Source organism: Dermacentor silvarum, chromosome 1, assembly GCF_013339745.2.
Source record: "Dermacentor silvarum isolate Dsil-2018 chromosome 1, BIME_Dsil_1.4, whole genome shotgun sequence".
Classification (NCBI taxonomy): Eukaryota; Metazoa; Arthropoda; class Arachnida; order Ixodida; family Ixodidae; genus Dermacentor; species Dermacentor silvarum.
Genome location: NC_051154.1, coordinates 345,256,775 through 345,272,911, shown reverse-complemented (window position 1 = coordinate 345,272,911; position 16,137 = coordinate 345,256,775). Strand labels below are relative to the sequence as shown.

General features: G+C 45.8%; 1 protein-coding gene across 1 annotated transcript in view; it reads left to right on the top strand.

Moving 5' to 3' along the window:
• LOC125942343 (serine/threonine-protein kinase haspin-like) overlaps nt 1-15,804 on the top strand; it is a 32,026-nt gene extending 16,222 nt beyond the window's left edge. The window contains exon 2 of the mRNA XM_049660494.1: nt 15,300-15,804. Within this exon, the coding sequence (XP_049516451.1) occupies nt 15,300-15,537 (238 nt within the window). The 3' untranslated portion in view covers nt 15,538-15,804. The remainder of the gene's footprint in view (nt 1-15,299) is intronic.
• Nucleotides 15,805-16,137: the final 333 nt, after the last annotated feature.

The following is a 16,137-nucleotide window of genomic DNA, read 5'->3' as shown; positions in this document are numbered from 1 at the left end:
GCCCGTTCGGCACCCGCGTCTCTTCTTCTTCCTTTTTTCTCTTGTTTCGTTTTTTTGACCACTGCCAAGCGCGCAAGCTGCCCCTGGCTCGCCTTCTTCTGCTTCTTCTTTCTTCTTGCACAAGCCTCGAGAGTTCTCACAAATAGTCCACGCACATAAACAACACTACTAATGTCCCTGCACTACAATTATCCCCCCACTTAAGAAAGTTGTTTGAGGGACAACTTGTCCACAGTGCACACAATTAAACAACATACACAAACATGGTTTGCATGCTGCTGTACACATTTGTCCAAGAGTATGTCATACACGGCTAAGATAGTCAACACCTATGTTGTCTGCCCCTTTGATCTAGTCCACCGCGAAACCATATTCAGTAAGGAACTTTGATACTCTTCCAAAAGCTTATTAATCTGGTCTATCTGCTGAACGCTTAAGTCTTTCACTACGGCAACATTTTTATGGGTCTCGCTCTGGTGTAGAGCCACAGATGGAATTTCATGTTCTTCTACAATATCCGACTCGATGGTAATTGCGGCGCACTGCTGGTTGGATGGTTCCGTTTCTCTTTCCTCATACTTTTTAAGTAGATTGATGTGGAATAGGCTCACTCGCGAACCGAGGTCAATAAGGTAGTCATAGTCGTTTCGTTTTTCGACCACCGTGAAAGGACCCTTCCATGTCAAGATTAGCTTGTTCTTCTCTGATGGAAGGAGCAGTAACACTTTATCACCTGCAAAGAGCTGTCTAACTGTTGACTTTCTGTCATAGTACTTCTTTTGGAAAGCTTTTGCTTTCTGGAGCTCTTCATGAGCCATTTTGCAGGTGTCCTGTAACCTTCCCTGGAGCTCTACGACATATCCGTACGTCGTCTTGGTCTCGGCGTCGAGATTATCGCCAGTCCATAATTCCTTAAGGATGGACATCGGTCCCCGCACAAATCTTCCATACAGGAGGTCAAATGGCGAAAACCCCAGGCTTGCTTGTGGGACCTCTCGGTAGGCGAACAGCAATGGGGCTAAGTATCTATCCCATTTTTTAGGGCATTCTTGACACATGCGTCGGATCATTTGTTTAAGCGTCCCATTAAACCTTTCCACGAAACCATTCGCCATGGGATGGTACGGCGTTGTGGGCAGTTGTCTAAATGACAGTAGTCGTCCCAGTTCCTGCATTAGGCTGTACGTGAAAGACTTGCCACGGTCACTCACTATCTCACGTGGAACACCAACACGGAAAACATTTCTAGTAGGCCTTCTGCTACCCGCTCTGTCTGAATACTTGGTAATGCTACCGCATCGGGGTAGCGTGTGGCAAAGTCGATCATGGTCAGCACATATTTATTCCCTTTATCGGACGTTGGTGACAAAGGACCTATAAGGTCGACTGCGACTCGTTGGAATGGTGTCCCGATGATGGGCACATTCCCTAATGGCACGCGACCTACAAGGTGCTTTGGTACAGTTCTTTGGCATATGTCACACGATTTGACGAAAGGTGTAACATCCGCCTGTACTCCCGGTCAATAAAATTCCTCAAGGACACGATCTATTGTCCTCTTTTGTCCCTGATGGCCAGCAAGTACCCCTTCATGCGCCATCTTCATTACTGTGCAACGGAGCTTCTTCGGAACCACAAGTTGCTCCAAGTCCCGTCGTTCTGCAGTCTGGTAGCGGCGGAAGAGGATGCCTCGAACCAACACGAACTCGGTTACAGCTTGCTTCTTGGACGTGCTTCTTTTGTCCAATGCTGCGAAACAAGCTTCTAGCGTTGGGTCCGTACTTTGCAACTTCCGCAGTTCCTCCGGGCTGATGTTTAACGGGTTGACTTGTGGTGCGGGTAGTTGTTGCTGTTCTTTCTTTCTCCCTGCAGCAGCCGTCATTCCGTCTTCGCGTGAATCTTTCACACTGCGGATTGACAATTCTGAACCTGCTTGCTTGCACTTAGCATCGTCAATCGGGTAGACACCTTCAACGTTGCCTAGTACAACGTCGTACAAAGGATTCTCCATACAAACTGCACGAGCGTGTCCCTTGAAAATCGGCGAGTCAATGTACACCTCCGCCTCTGGCAATTTCTTTGCGGACCGGTCTAATAGGCGTATTATGCGGGTACTACCCAGTCAGTTTGGAGTTCGGAACCACGGACCGTTTCACTACGACTGTATCGCAGCCGGTATCTTGCAGGATGGCCACCCTTTTGCCTTCAAGCTGACCCATTACCGTCGACATTGGTTTCGACACACCTGCACACGTTGTACCACTCTGAGCAACGTAAAGAACGCCATGATCGTCTTCCGCACTTAGTTGGGCACGTTCCTGTTGTTTTGCTTCTTCACCTTCGACTTGCTCCGGTCTTAAGAGAGAGCATGACGCTTCACCACGCCTGTTAGAGCCAGTAGGGCAAGCATCTGCCCTATGACCTGTCTTCTTACATATCCAGCACGGTGATGCCTTTGGAGCTCTGGATCTAGTCCAGCAGTCGGAAGCTCGGTGACCCTGTTTGTTACAAAGAAAGCAGAGCGGCTTTCCTTTCCTTTCATTTGTAGCCACTGCTTTATTGTGGGCTATAAGCTTCCCCTCACCTTCCTTCCTTGCCTCTAGCAAGATTTCTAATACCTTGTGCTTCCAGGTACTGGTCAGCTGTCTTTGCGAGTGTGTCAAGGTCACGACATCCTCTTTCCTTGAGAAAGATGGCCAACTTTGCCTCGCAGCGTCGCAAAAACTGTTCCGACACGATGCTATCTCTCAGCGCTTCATACGTCTTCGGTGTCTTAGCTAACTCTTGCCAGTGGTCAAAGTAGCCGAGAAGACGTCCTGCAAACTGTCTTGCCGTCTCAGAATTTTCAGGCTTCGCGTCTCGAAACTTCATGCGATACCCTTCTTCCGTGTATCGGAACCGCAGCAGAAGAGTCTGTTTCAACTTTACATAGTTCGTGGCATCTTCCGCAGACATCCCACCTACTGCCGTTAAGGCTTCACCGGTCAGACAAAGACTTAACGACAAGGCCCACTTGTCTCGTGGCCAACCTTGACTAGCAGCCACTCTCTCAAACCTTTGAATGTAGGCATCTAGTTCATCCCTACCCTCGTTATATGGCGGAATCATCTTATGAGGACTACGAAAACCATGACCACCACCAGTTTCATCGCTTACAACAATCGCCTGTGAACGCTCTGCCTCTTTATCCGCCGTCGCTCCTCGAGGAGCGCTCGTTCAGCCCCCATGCGGGCTAACTCTCGTACATGTTCTTCCTGTGCCGCTATCTTTGTTTCTTCTCGTTCCTTTGCTCGCTGATCTCTCATGTCCTTCTGCTCTGAGCTCACCCATTCCTTCAAAGCCTCTCCACTCAGTCCCATCTCCTTACCTAACTCAACTAGCATTTTCTTTTCGTCCATTATCGTCTACCACACACAAACTACGTGCGGCTCTAAGATGTAACGTTAGAGCTTTGTCCTGTCGCGGACGCCAGAAATTGTGATGGAATAGTTCGGCACGTATGTCTGTGTGCAGTCAGGCGGTAATGAACGTCAGAGGCGCACGAACGGATATAAAGGAACATTTATCTAACAGGATAGGACTGAGACAAGACAAGCACTAAACATTGACTACAGAGCAAAGGTTCATAAAACGCACACGTCTACACTAAGTCCTACGCGCAGCGTTCAAGGAAAAAAAAACAAGTCCGTCTCACAGCTTCAGTCCTGATGATCTCGTCGATCGGCGGTGGGTCGTCTCGAGCAGTCGCGACGATTTTCGTTGGAGATGACCCTCGTGGGAGGCGAGCCAAGGCAGGATGACAGCACTGGTCATCAGATGAGGCAGGCGACGGCCCACGGCTGTATTACCGTGGCCAGAGCACTCGACTGGGTGTCAGGGGGGTGGCTTCCACCGCCACAACTCCACGGGCCACCTCGAGCACGAGGCGGCCTCAAAGCAAAGGCCTCGGTTAGGCCTCGAGCAAAGGCCTCGGTTAGGCCTCGCCCCGGACAAAGCCTGAAGCTGCTCCAACAGGCGGCAACGAGCAGGCAGCAGCCAGGCCTGCTCCAAACGGCGTCACACCAGGCGCCACTCCGCGTCTGCACCGACAGGCAGGCGCGTTGACCTCAGGGCCACCTCAGGTACCGTGGCAGGAGCTCCCGGAACAGCGCACTGGTCCTGCGCCTTCCAAGTCACGAGACCCCAATGCCCGTTCGGCACCCGCGTCTCTTCTTCCTTTTTTCTCTTGTTTCGTTTTTTTGACCGCTGCCAAGCGCGCAAGCTGCCCCTGGCTCGCCTTCTTCTGCTTCTTCTTTCTTCTTGCACAAGCCTCGAGAGTTCTCACAAATAGTCCACGCACATAAACAACACTACTAATGTCCCTGCACTACATCAGGTAACGCACTGTGGCAAGCAATGCACTCTTCAAATACCATGATAAATGAAAACGAGGTACTTTCACGAGCTCTACGAGTCAGTCTGGCGGAGAAGGGTAACAACAACCGAAATTCAAAGGCAATTGTTCTTACCTAACAAGAAGAACAAGGCGATTAGGACAGGCTCACACGCTTCGCCGGACTGCAACCGCTCGTTGGGGAACGCTCGGTTTTAGTTACCTGTTCTTCGTGTGATGCTTTGATTGGCCGGCGCTTAACCATCGTTGATCGATGCCAGTTCACCACCACCACCACCGCCGCAGCCCGCCGCCGCCCGCCGCCACCACCACCACCACCACCACCACCTCTGCTTCTTCTTCTTCTTCTTGCATAGTACTCCTTGGCCATATCTGGCCCTTACACCGCACATCATAATCAATAATAATCAATCAATATATTTATCGTGCCCAAGAACAACCATGAGGTCTAAGTGCGCCAGATAGAAAAAGAAACAGCAGGGGAATATCAGTAAAAAGCAATAAATAAAAAATACCAATCTTGAAAAGAAAAGTGTACATGCAACAAGGCACAAAATGTATACATAAGAAAAATAAGGAGAAGGGAAGTTGAACAATATGTGAAACTAAGAGACCACAACGCAAAGCTTAGAACTGAATAATGACAGCGAGTTGTGAAAAATATCAAGGTCAGGAAAGTGGCCTTTATAAAGACTCTGTTTTCTGTGAACAGTTGAGTGTTGGTGGTGACAGGCAGCAACATGGAAAGGTCTGTGTTCTCTGGTGATCTTGCGCGGAATGCGAAACATGATACATCTGAGGAGTTCGGGGCACATGAAGATACCGTGAAGGAGTTTGAAAAGAAATAGAAGGTCAGCACGATTACGTCGGCAGCGAAGTAAGGGCAATGACAATAACCCGACAGTGTTAGAGCAAGGTTCAGCGTCCGTGCTAGCAAAGCGGTGATGCTATATGCGTATAAACTTTTTCTGGACCCGATCTATAATGCCACTGTTGGATGTAGAGATGCCGTTCCAGACGACCGACGCGTATTCGAGTTGAGGAAGACAGATTGTTGTCTACAACTTGCGGAACGGTGTAGGAGAATTGAATTATCTCGATAGTCTGCAAACAGAGCCAAGAGTGCGCATACGTCGCATTGCAACGCATTTAGTGTGAGCTGAAAAGTGTAAGGTTGTATCAAAAAGTACACCGAGATCATTGATCTCACGGACCCTACACAATGGTACAGAATCTACCGAATAAGAAAAAGAAATGATTGCTGTTTTGCGGGTGAAAGTCATGACTTTGGTCTTAAGAGCATTCGATGTTAGGTTATTATCTCTGCACCATTTAGACAAAGAAAGTAAGTCAGAAGGCAGGATGCGACAGTCATCAGCAGTGTGAATTACCTTAAAAATCTTTGTCATCGGCATATAGAAGGAATAAAGAATGCCGAATGGCAGAAAGAACGTCTATAATAAAAATTTAAAAAGTAGTGGTCCCAATACTGTTCCCTGAGGGACGCCGCTAATTGCAACTTGCAACGTAAGAAGACGACGTTTGGCCATTGACGTTAATATAACATGAACTATCAGTAAGATAACTCTGCAAGAGATTTACAATTGACGATTCAACACGAACGTGTGTAAGCTTGATCAGAAGCAGTGAGCAAAGCACCCCATCAAAAGCTTTGCTGAGGTCACAATAAATGGTGTCAACTTGCCACCTTTGGAGTACTGGCAAGGAGATATGGATCATGAAACTTGTGAGATTTGTGATAGTGTAGCGGCCGGTGAAGAATCCAAGCTGATTCGGGATCAATGCTTTCTTCACAGTAAAAGACAGTACGTTGTGAAGAGCAAGCTCAAAAATCTTAGACGTCGCACAGAGAAGAGAAATTGTGCGATAATTTGAGACATCGGTTTTACAGCCAGACCTAAATTCAGGCAAAACACGAGCAGTTTTCCACATGCGAGGGAAAGTGCAAGTATTCAGAGAGGTACGTATTAAATATAGATGTCAATACTGGGGCAAATATACTGCCGTACGCTTATAAAATTGCGGAGGGGATGCTATCAGGACAGCTGGATAGGGAAGGCTTCAAGCGCTTAAGGCATTCGCTGATCAGCTTTTCATCTAACAACACAGGACTAGATGTAGGAGCCGTTGTGTGCTGCTGACTGACACCAGCTTTGAAACCTGAAGGTTTATATAATGAAGAGAAATGGGCTGCAAAACAATCCGCGACTGCTTGGACTTCTACTCCTCTAGAGTCGAGCAGGCGAAAACACTCTCTGCGATTACTAGAGCGCTTGCGGATATACTTCCAAATTCCACCGGCCGGTCGGAGGCGCTCTTCTCCAAGAATGCAATACATGAGTCATGATCCCATTTGTACAGGCGTTTGCAGAGAGTTCGAAAAAAGAATTCTTCTTTCCACATATTAAGCACAGGACTTTTGGAATTACGGTGCGCGCGATCTTTATACTTTATTGCAGTGATAAGTTCAGATGAGAACCAGTTGGGATATTTAGAGTGTTTAGGAATATATACTGAGGAATGTATTTGCGCATACTGCTCAAAGCAAGTTTAGTAAACTGATCTATTTTGTCAACGACATTGGTTTTATCTGCGACTATTGACCTATCGGTGGTGGACAAGAAATAGTACAAGCCAACATAATCACCCCGTTTGAAAACAAAGCGAGAAGATTCATTATTTCCAGTGGAGGAGCTCTGCCTCAAGGCTGTCACAGAGGCAGTTATCTTAAGTGAGGGGTTAAACTTATCGGGACGGACAAGTGAAATCTCAGAACGGGAGACATCTATAACCTGAGCATTCGAGAGGCAAAGGTCTAAAACGTTGCCACAGGAATTGTCGATCAAGTTGTGCTGCTGAAGAGAGCAGAAAGACAGAAATTCCAACAGGCTGCATTTGTTCTCTGTGTAATGATGTTAATGAGAATATGAAAGCGTGTTCCAATCAATTCCTGGTGTGTTAAAATCACCAAGAAGGATTACTCTGTGCTTGCTTTGGGAGGATAAGACATCTTAAATAGAAGAGATGACCCCACGAAAAAGACAGGGGAAATAATAATAATAATAATAATAATAATAATAATAATAATAATAATAATAATAATATAATAATAATAATAATAATAATAATAATATAATATCAATCATCAATCAATCATGTTTATTTAACGTGCCCAGGAACAACCTTAAGGTCTGAGTGCTGGCGCACGCATACATTACAAACCAAAAACAAGACACTCAGGAAAAAATCATTAAAAATAAATGAATAAAAATAAAAATTGTGAAAAGAAGAGAGTACCAACAACAAAGCGCAAAGTAAATACAAAAGAAAAAGGAGGAGAAGGACACTTGAACAATACATGAAATTATAACACAAGGCAAAGCTCGGAAAAGAACGATGATAAGGAGTTATGAAAGATATCAAGATCATGAAAGTAAGCGTTATAAAGATTCTGTATTCTGTGGACAGTTGAGTGTTCGTGATGACAGGCAGGAACATGGAAAGGTCTATGTTCTCTGGTGATCTTGCGTGGGATACGGAACCTGACACAGTTGAGAAGTTCGGGACACGTGAGGTTACCGTGAAGGAGTTTAAAGAGAAACAGGAGGTCAGCGCGATTTCGTCGGTCGCGAAGTGATGGCAATGACAAAAATCCAACAGTGCTAGTACAGGGTGCAATGTCCAGGTTTGCAAAGCGGTGATTATATATGCTTAGAAACTTTTTCTGGACACGATCTATAATGTCACTGTTGGATCTAGAAGAGCCATTCAAGACGACCGACGCATATTCTAGTTGAGGAAGACATATGGTTGTGTATAATTTGCGGAACGGCGTAGGAGACTTGAATTCCCTCGATAGTCTGCATACAGAACCAAGAGAGCTCATACCCCGCATTGCAACACGTTTAGTGTGAGCCGAAAAGTGTAAGGTTGCATCAAAAAGTACACCAAGATCATTGATCTCGCAGACCTTACACAATGGCACAGAATCTACAGAATAAGAAAAAGAAATACTTGCTGTTTTGCGTGTGAAAGTCATGACTTTGGTCTTAGCAGCATTCAAGGTAAGGTTATTATCCTTGCACCATTTAGAAAAGGAAAACAGGTCAGACTGCAGGGCGTGACAGTCATCAACAGTGTGAATTTTCTTAAAAATCTTGATGTCATCGGCATATAGAAGGAAAGAAGAGTTCCGAATAACAGAAAGAACGTCATTATTAAAAATTAAAAAAAGGAGTGGTCCTAATACTGATCCTTGAGGGACGCCGCTAGTTTCCATGTAAGAAGAAGACGTTTGGCCATTGACGTTAACATAACAGGATCTACCAAGAAGATAACTGCGCAAGAGATTCACAACTGACGAGTCAACATCAAAGTTCGTAAGCTTGATCAGAAGCAGCGAGTGGCTGACTACATCAAAAGCCTTGCTGAGATCACAGTAAATGGTGTCAACTTGCCCCCTTTGAGTACCGGCGTGGAGATCTGTGTCATGAAACTTGCGAGATTTGTGATAGTGGAGCGGCCGGTGAGAAATCCATGCTGATTCGGAATGAGTGAGTTCTTCACAGTAAAAGACAATATGTTGTGAAGAGCAAGCTCAAAAATCTTGGACGTAGCACAGAGAAGAGAAATTGGGCGATAATTCGAGACATCTGATTGACATCCAGACTTAAATACAGGAAAAACACGAGCAGTTTTCCACATGTGAGGGAAAGTGGAAGTAGTCAGAGTTATTAAATATAGATGTGAATACTGGAGCAAATATACTGCCGTAAGCTTTTAGAATAGCGGAGGGGATGCCATCAGGGCCGCAGGATAGGGAAGGCTTCAAGCGCTTAAGGCATTCGTGGACAAGCTTTTCATCAAACAACACCGCACTAGATGTACGAACCGTCGTGTGCTGCTGACTGACACCAGCGTTGAAACCTGCATCTTTATATAAGGAAGAGAAATGGGCTGCAAAACAATCTGCCACTGCTTGGACTTCTGCCCCTCTAGAGTCAAGTAAGCAAAAACCCTCTCCATGTTTATTGGAGCGCCTTACGGATATACTTCCAAAATTCCGCCGGCTGGTCGGAGGTGCTATTTTCCAAGAATGCCATATATGAATCTTGATCCCGCTTATAGAGACGTTTACAGAGAGCCCGAAAAAAGCGGAATTCTTCTCTGTACTCATTAGGCAACGGAATTCTGGATTTTTGGTGTGCGCGATCTTTATGCTTTAGGGCAATTATGAGTTCAGACGAAAACCAGTGGGGGTATCTAGAGCGTCTAGGCCTGTACTGGGGAATGTATTTGCGCATACTGCTCAAAACAAGCTCTGTAAACTGATCTACTTGGTCATTAACATTGCTTTTGTCTGTAACCAGTGACCAGTCGGTGGTGGACAAGGAATTATATAAACCAAGATAATTACCACGCTTGAAAGCAAAGCGTGGGGATTCATTTACGCCGCTGGAGGAGCTCTGCCTCAGTGCTGACACAGAGGCAGTTATCTTTAGTGGCGGATGAAACTTATCGGTACGCACAAGGAAAGTTTCGGAACGAGAGACATCTAAAACCTGAGCATTCGAGATGCAAAGATCTAAGACGTTGCCACAGGAATTGGTGATTCAGTTATGCTGTTGAAGGGAACAGAAAGACAAAGTCCAACAACAGGCTGCATTTATTCTCTGTGTAATGATTGTAATGAGAATATCTAAGTGTGTTCCAATCAATACCTGGTGTATTAAAATCACCAAGAAGAATTACTTTGTGCTTACTATGGGAGGATATTACACTTTCAATGGAAGAGATGACATCATCATACAAAACAGGGGAAATATTCGGCTGTACGTAGAACGATCCAATCAACAATTTTTCACATTGGGCTAGGCTGACTTCCAGCCACATCGACTCCCGTACACTTTCTATATCGATGCGCTGTACACATTTCAGTGAATTGTCAACTGCAATCAGCACGCCACCACCTTTTTGTTGAGATCCACTGAAGTCCCGGTCACTGCAGAAGACGTAGTGCGGTGGAGAGAAGTCTGAAGACGAAATGTCACCACACAGCCAAGTTTCAGAAATAACAAAAATCGGAAAAGAAGATGAGATTACATTGCCAAAAAATTCACGTGCTTTGGTGCGAAGTCCACGAGCGTTTTGGTAAAGAATGTCCAAATTACACGCCACTTTGATCCTTGGGGGTTGTTATTTCAGTAGCATGGATCATATCATCGTGTAGCACACCACGGAACGGCTTGAACAAGCAACCCATTGGCCACATGGACGAGTCGTTCAAGCGCTTAAGGGCTTCTTTATCGACGGCTACATGAAAAGAAGAATACGATTGATATTTAGTTCTAAGTCGTCGCCAGGAGAGGGGAGAAATGTTCAAGGCCTTTAAGTGGTTGGTCAGGTCGGAAGAGGTTGTTTCAGAGCTCAAATTAGACACAAAAATAGCCTCAGGTCGGTGCTGCCGTTGAGCAACAGATAATGTCGAAGTCTTTCGCGCTCCAACCGAGGCAAGACTTTTGTTTTTTTGTGTAGTCTCGAGTGCTTTTTCAGTGGACGAAGCGAAATCACGTGGGGAAACAGCACCTCGTCGTTCAGCAGTGCGTTGTAACACAGGTACATTAGCTCGCGTTGAGGCAGGAGTAGAAGAAGTAGTAAGGGTGGATGACTTTTCGGAGTCGGCAGGTGTCTTCATAGGCATGGCAGTTGCACGTCGCGACAGCTCGTCGCGCAGGCAACGAACCTCCGGTCGAAGGGAGGCGACGACTTGAGTCTGTTGCTCCACGCCGCGGGAATGGTCCTTACGAAGGCGTTCATTCTCCTCTCGCAGTTGGGAAACTTCTTCGCTCAGGAACGAGATTCCCTCCAGTGCGTCGAGGAGGAGGCGACGCAGACCTGCCATGCTGCCGTCAAGGTCCCCTGGTGGGGCACAAGAGGAGAAGGGGGAACCAGTTTGGGAAAGGGAAAGCTGCGGGGAGCACGCCGTCGGGTCGTTGTCGCTAGGCTTAACAACCTGCTGATTTAACTCACACAAATTAAAGCAAAAGGAGCGCGATCCCGACTTCAAAAGATCCAGTTCGTCGTCTGGCCAGGTCACACATTTAGCATGCACATGTTTTTCACACTTTTCACAGCGAAGGAACTGCTGTTTTCCGAAAAAAGGGCACAAGCAGAGCAAGCATGCGTCCTTACTGGGCGCCATGCTGCAGGACTAAACTAATAATAATAATAGTAATAGGTGCAGATACAACGCACTTTTTAGAATCCGCGCAAAGCGAAAATTATGTGTTATGGGTAATTAAATAGGATAAAGCTGCTCTTATGCAAAAGTTATCCAATTATCCCGACCATTTTGCGATCTAATACGTTTTTACTAAATTTATTTATTCATACTGTAAGCCTTATCAGGATCATACAGTATGTGGGTGGGTACAGATATATATGATGGTATTTTGTACAGGAACAATGTCAGCACGGTGAAAAAGATAGTTGACGTAGAAAAGGAGCATAAAAATATTTTTTTAATGCTGGAAACGCAAACAGGTTCGTATACAATAAGAGCTATGGAAATCAAGCACACAGTGAAACCAATTTGTCAGACTAGCAGCGACTCAAGGAATATTTCAACTTCGCGAACACATCAGCATTAGTGGAATTCACATTATTATTTGGCAGTCTACAATTCTAATTTTTTTGTAAATAATTCTTCAAAGCGTTACACCGTGCGATCAACGGTCGAATGATTTTGTCGTGGCTGTTTCTACCAGAATGCCGGAGTCAGAGCTGGGACAGAGCAAGCTGGGTCAGAGCAAAGTTAAACATTGTATTTGAAAGTACTTCACAGTTTGCGATTTCCTTATTTCACACTGCCAGATTAGTCCAGTCTATTCCCGGTAAGTTAAAATTGCCAGTCTGTAACTAATTTAGTGCGCTCGTTTACATAGGCATTAAAATAGTCATGCAGCTGTAATAATATAGGTCAGGGGCGCCAGGTTGTCTGTAAGAGCCACCAACTAGTACGGAGGAACCATAGACAGCAATCCTTTGCCAAACGCTCTGATGATGGTCAACAGCAACTTATTTGCGAGAGGATGGGCTCTGCTTGACAGCTACAGCGACACCTGCCCCCCGACTATGGCGATCCGTACAAAAAAAGTTAGTAAAGGGAGGGAAAAATGTCACAATCTTCTGTCGAAGGATTCAGTCACATTTAGGTGATCACCAGAACATCAGGTGGGGTTTATCAACTTTATTTGCGACACTTCTGGCATTAAAACTAAGCTCTGTCAACGGTCTTCTTTGCTGCCCCAACATTCCATGACGAAGACCCCTCAGTGACTTCAGTAACCCGGCTTTCTGCTTTGCTTTAAAAGCATCGCAGAATCTCACGCGTTCGAGTCATTGTTAATCTTAAGCTTATCATAAACATAACTAACCTTTCCATTTCCACGGTCAAACTTGGATGAGTTCCACAGTTTTCTGCGTGCCTCCCTAACACTAGCCGAGAAATCTTCTGAAAGAGAAACACTTTCATCCTTAAGTTTGTGGCAGTTGCTCACAACTACCGATTTTCCTCTGAAATCACAAAAGCGCAATGTCACGGCACGCATCCGGTTGTTATTTTTTCGGCCAACACGGTGAATACACTCAACTGCGTTGAATGAACTGAAGAATGAGCTCTGCTCAATGCTGCTGCGCACTGCATTGGCTTCGCGCTTGACGCGCAAAAGGCAGCTCGCAGTTGGCGGTGAGCAACGCCAATAACGATGCCTCTCCACTTCCACGTGGTCGACGAGTCAGGCATTGAGCAGAGCTAATTCTTCTGAGTAACACCTGAGACCGCTGGTGTCGCGGCGCGCGGACGCGTAATCATGCGGCTGTTTTCATATTTCGGGCGTTTTCTTTATAACACGGGAAAAGTAATTACGCGAGACATAGCACACTGACAACAATGAACCGGTCGTTTAAAAAAAACAATTACTGCTTTTATATCCAAATTCGTGCCCTAAACTCAGTAATTAAACAGTTAGTTAATATGATCGATATTTTAATTCTGAAAAAAGAAACCCTGCTGGTGCAGTACGCCTCTGCTGACGAATGGCATTGGTTGCGTCCTGTATACTCTATATTTTCATATTTTACTTTTAAGAGCTTGGCTATTATAAGGTTAGCTGGGACACCCTGTATGTGCTGCCATACTCTTTAAGATGTTCCCACACCCGCTGCAGTGGCTTAGCGGCTATGGTGTTGCGGTGCTAAGCACGAGGTCGCCGCGGGATCAAATCCCTGCCGCGGCGGCTTCATTGATGAGGGCGAAATGCAAGAACGCCCGTGCCCCGTGCATTGCGGGCACGTTAAACATGCCCTGGTTGTCAAAAGTAATCCGGAGTCCCCCACTATACGGCGTGTCTCACAATCTCGGAGACAGCCGCGCGACCCGCAGTTACACGAGGCCAATTCATAGCATGTATGAATTCGTGTCCAGAGCACCTAATTGTATACGTATACATACGGTTGTGAGAACTCACTAAACACAGATAAAGCCCCACCGGAACCGCGTTTTTCCTTGCTTTAGCTTGAATTATCAACTCGGCACACTTTAGTTAAAGTGCGCTTATTGACGAACACACTGCAATGAGCACAGCTTTGATCCTGCTGTATCCATGCACACGTAAAGGTGTGCGAGGATATATCCACGCCTTGTTGCGTGTGCCTTTGCGCAGCCCGCCGTGACGCAGCTTGTCGTCAGAAATGCATTTTCTTTCCTACATCACTGCTAATCGTACACGAACGTGGTAAAAACCCCGCGGCAACTAAGACACTGAAGAATCAGAGCCAGCAGAGCGCCTTTACTCTAATAAAGTCAGCTCTGACGACAGCGCCACCGGAAAGTCAGTGGACGTCCTGGGGTGAAGGACGTCTTGCAGATGCCAGTTGGCGTTCCCAACGCGCGCGGAAGCTGACAGGTGTCTCGCTTTCTTGGATGCCAGAGGCCAAGGCCTTTGTCTACGCGGTTGCTTTGTCTTTTTAGCTGCCTTCAGACAGACGATGGATCCCCGCTCACTTAACATTGTCCTACGCTTCTACAACTCGGAAGGCCGCCCAACTGAAGGCGCTTTGAAGTCCCTAAGCTGCGCCACGTCGCGACAGCCGACATAGCAATGCCAAGTGTCGGACCAGTCAAGTGTGACGACGGCTTAAGCAAGATAATGAGCGCCTGTAGCGCTCGTTCCGATTTTTCCACAAATGTTCCACAGATGTTCTCTGGCAGTTTAATAACTTTTTAGTGCAATATATGAATCTCCGAAGTTGTGCAACTAACCACGTGCTCCAAACTGGTTTTCAAAAAGCGCAACACCATCCTCTTTATTGATGGGCGATGGATTACACTGTACGGCGTTCTTCATACATCATAGCACAATTGTAAACAGGCATGGACGTCAATAAGCGAATTTGATTATTAGGTCTATAACTGGATTATTGAATGATTGCATAACGTTTAGCTCAAATAGAGAGATTGAAATCACTTCTTTCCTGGCTTGTTCATTTCACTTTCATGTGGGCATCCCTGAGTTATGATTCAAAATAAGATAGAAAACTGTACTGATAAACGTGAAAATAAAGAGAAAAAAAACGATAAATTGAACATGTATCCTTTCAGGTGTCGGAAAGGTGATAAATGGTAATGCAGGTAACAGCGCAAATAAAGACACGAACGGGAAAAATCATAAGGCACATGCGCCGACTTGAAGATAGCGGATGTCGGTGTGTGCGTATTCGTGTTCCTTCCTTTTGTATGTGTGTGTTGCACACCTACCATTTTCGAGTGTAGTAGATGAGTGTACGACACGCATCTTACGCGCTCTATTACGTATTTCTCTCGCAGTGGTGACTGGGAAGCCTATCGCCCGCACACCAACGTGCTGTGGCTTCACTACTTGCTGACGAAGTTGTTGAAGAAGCTCCCCAAGACAAAACAAGTCGCGGATGTCGTTGAGCCGTCCACTTCTCGCGGCCGACTAGCCGCCTGGGAGGACGTGATCCTGTCGTTCTCGTCGGCCGAAGAGTTCGTGGCACAACAGGTCATCCCCCACCTCGAACGCGACGCCGAGGTACCGCGCTGAGCGAGGCACGCGCCATGAATCTTCCGACGCGCCGCTAAGTGCGCCGTTGTCGTGCGTTTAGTGATACATGCAAAAGAGAAAATACAAAAAATGTTTATATAATATCTATATATTTTATTTGAGGCTCTGCAAAGATGTATAATTTATCGGAGAAGGCTGCTGATATCTTTACCAAATTTGTGTTCGTTATTTATATTTCTCATCACAAATTTCTTTGTTTGAAAGATTGCATGCCGCAATTCCACCTTAGAAACTTTACATTTTTAATTGTTTCGTAGGACAAAGATGTTCTTTTATAGTTCCCTTTTATGTTATTACTTGTATATTTATTTATTTATTCCAATTTTATTTATTGATCGAATCAAGATAACGTTGTATACTCGACTTGTAAAACTTGCGTTGAACCATGGCTTCTGAAATAAAAAAAGGAAATAAAAAAAGGAAAAAAAAAGCTGCCGTTTACAGTGGTTGTTGCCGCGCATTGAGAAGGTGACGACACCCGCCGTGGTGGCGTAGTGGTAATGGCGTTACGCTGCCTAGCCCGAGGGCGCGGGATCAAATCCCGGCCGCATTTCGACGGGGGCGAAATACAAAAAACGC